Below are 2,104 nucleotides of genomic sequence, written 5' to 3'. Positions count from 1 at the left end.
TATTTTTCTGAAATATATACATGCATGTGTGTATTTATATATACATAATAAATATACACAGTACACTACACACACATATATTATGTAAACAAAAACTTTTATTTTGGATGCGATTAATCGCAATTAATCATTTGACAGCACTACTTTAAATGTTTTTAATTCAGTTGAAATTGAAGGTCTTAAAGGAACACTCCACATTACGCAGCGCCTGAAAATAGGCTAACTTCCATCAACATAACCAACGTGACCACCTGCTTGCACAGGGAGCGTGCTGGGGACTATTTTAAAACAGTTTGCAATCAGTGAATACTGCACATTTATGATAAGCATATGATCTACTGTTGATGAGTTGATGAATTAAGGGTTACATTATGGTCTTTGTATTGTAATATGTTGTAGATAATTATAAGAAAATGTTTATTTCCCTCATATTTTGAAATGAGCAGCTGGAGGTAGCATAAACATTTCAAAATAAGTGTCCCGCTGTATTTTGTGCTAGTGTATTAGTTCTGCATTATGACTGCAATCTTTCTTTTTTTTCTGGTTATTATTGGCATTTAATACAGATTTTACTAGTATTGGCACAATATGTGTATTGCCTTTCTTTGAACACATTATTATCCTATCAACAAATCCCCTTATGAGTTAGGAGATAATATGGTTCATCAGCATGTTAGACTCAAATCTTTACTGACCCTTGATGCTTGTTCCCGTTGCTTATTCTCTTCCAGGTTACACGGGGCACTTGCTGAAGTCTTTATGCTTCTGCAGTATGACCTTCCTCTTCATCCACATCGTCTATCAAATCACCATCCATAGTTTGCTGGCTGCAAACTCTATCGATTCTGAATTCAACTGTAAGTTATGCTTCCTCTCAAAAACGAATATACAGAGTTTTCAGAAGGGTTCATTAAGACTGCCATAAGTTCATGCATGCGCCATAGTATATGTTGGTGACTGGAAAGTTTTGCGTGCAGAATTACGAAACTACTAGCAGAGCAAAAATTGTAGCTTTTATTTTGTTTTATTTTATTTTATTTTAATTAATATTTAATATTTAATTTAATAATTTTGTTTGAATTTTTATATTATTTTTTGTTTCTATTTTACTTTTTAATCTAATTTTATATTAAATATTTATGTTTCAGCATTATTGTTTCATTTTTTAAATAATTTTTAATTTTATTTTGTTTCTATTTTTAATTTTATTGTAATTTTAATATAATTGTATGTGTGATTTTTGTATTATTTCATTATTTTTTTATTTCATCTTCATGTTTTATTTTATTTTTGAGTGAAATGTTAAATTTTTTGTGAAATTCACTCTTACAGCATATGACTGTAAAACCCTTCTGGCACATAGAGACCCCAGGCAATAAGTGTTTAACGAAGCTTTATGTACGTTTGTGTGACTGTGAAACGGCCCCAAGTTAAGTTAGGAACAGTGTTGCGCGAGTCAGTCACACATCAGTAGAAGAAACGTAATCCTTCTTAGTCTCCGTGTCTGTAAATAAAGACTGTGAAGAAGTCTAGAGTGTTCAGAGGAGGACAGAGTTTTGCTCAGGGTCACTGACCTCAGAGGTGTTCGTGATCTCTGCATCGCTCCACTGACCGCTTTCTGCTGACCATGCTTATTTTATCATTGTACTGCCAGCCATGAATTATGGACCAATGAAGGAGACAAATTGACAATATTTCTCTCTGACAGCTGACACAGGGGAACATTAGATTGAGATGTTGACATTTATAACCTCAAAACCAGCTAAAAATGACCATTATCAAATTGCAATTTGTCAAACTTTATTTTATTTTTTTATTATTTATTTTTGCATTTTATTTTATAATTTATTTTATTTTTACATTTTCTTGATGCATTTTTTAATTTTATATTTCATTTCATTTAATTGACAACATTTTTCTCAGAGGTGTAGACATTTATAACCTCAAAACCAGCACAAAAAAAAGACCATTATCAAATTAGAATTAGTCAAAAGTGCTGGCTCAAAACATTTTTAAAAATTCATTTTATTATTTTATTATTATTATTATTAAAGGTCCCATATTGTCAAAACTGAAATTTCCTGGCTTTTTTCACGATTACTGA

The 2,104-nt window shown here is 31.0% G+C and overlaps 1 protein-coding gene across 1 annotated transcript in view; it reads left to right on the top strand.

The window, feature by feature from the left end:
* Window positions 1-700: 700 nt before the first annotated feature.
* Window positions 701-2,104, top strand: part of piezo2b (piezo-type mechanosensitive ion channel component 2b) — a 110,185-nt gene continuing 108,781 nt past the window's right edge. The window contains 1 exon segment of the mRNA XM_016566511.1: window positions 701-857. Coding sequence (XP_016421997.1) covers window positions 701-857 — 157 coding nt within the window.

The sequence above is a fragment of the Sinocyclocheilus rhinocerous genome, unplaced genomic scaffold, assembly GCF_001515625.1.
Source record: "Sinocyclocheilus rhinocerous isolate Xijiao unplaced genomic scaffold, SAMN03320098_v1.1 scaffold1534, whole genome shotgun sequence".
NCBI classification, from domain to species: domain Eukaryota; kingdom Metazoa; phylum Chordata; class Actinopteri; order Cypriniformes; family Cyprinidae; genus Sinocyclocheilus; species Sinocyclocheilus rhinocerous.
This window is presented reverse-complemented; position numbering and strand designations above follow the sequence as displayed.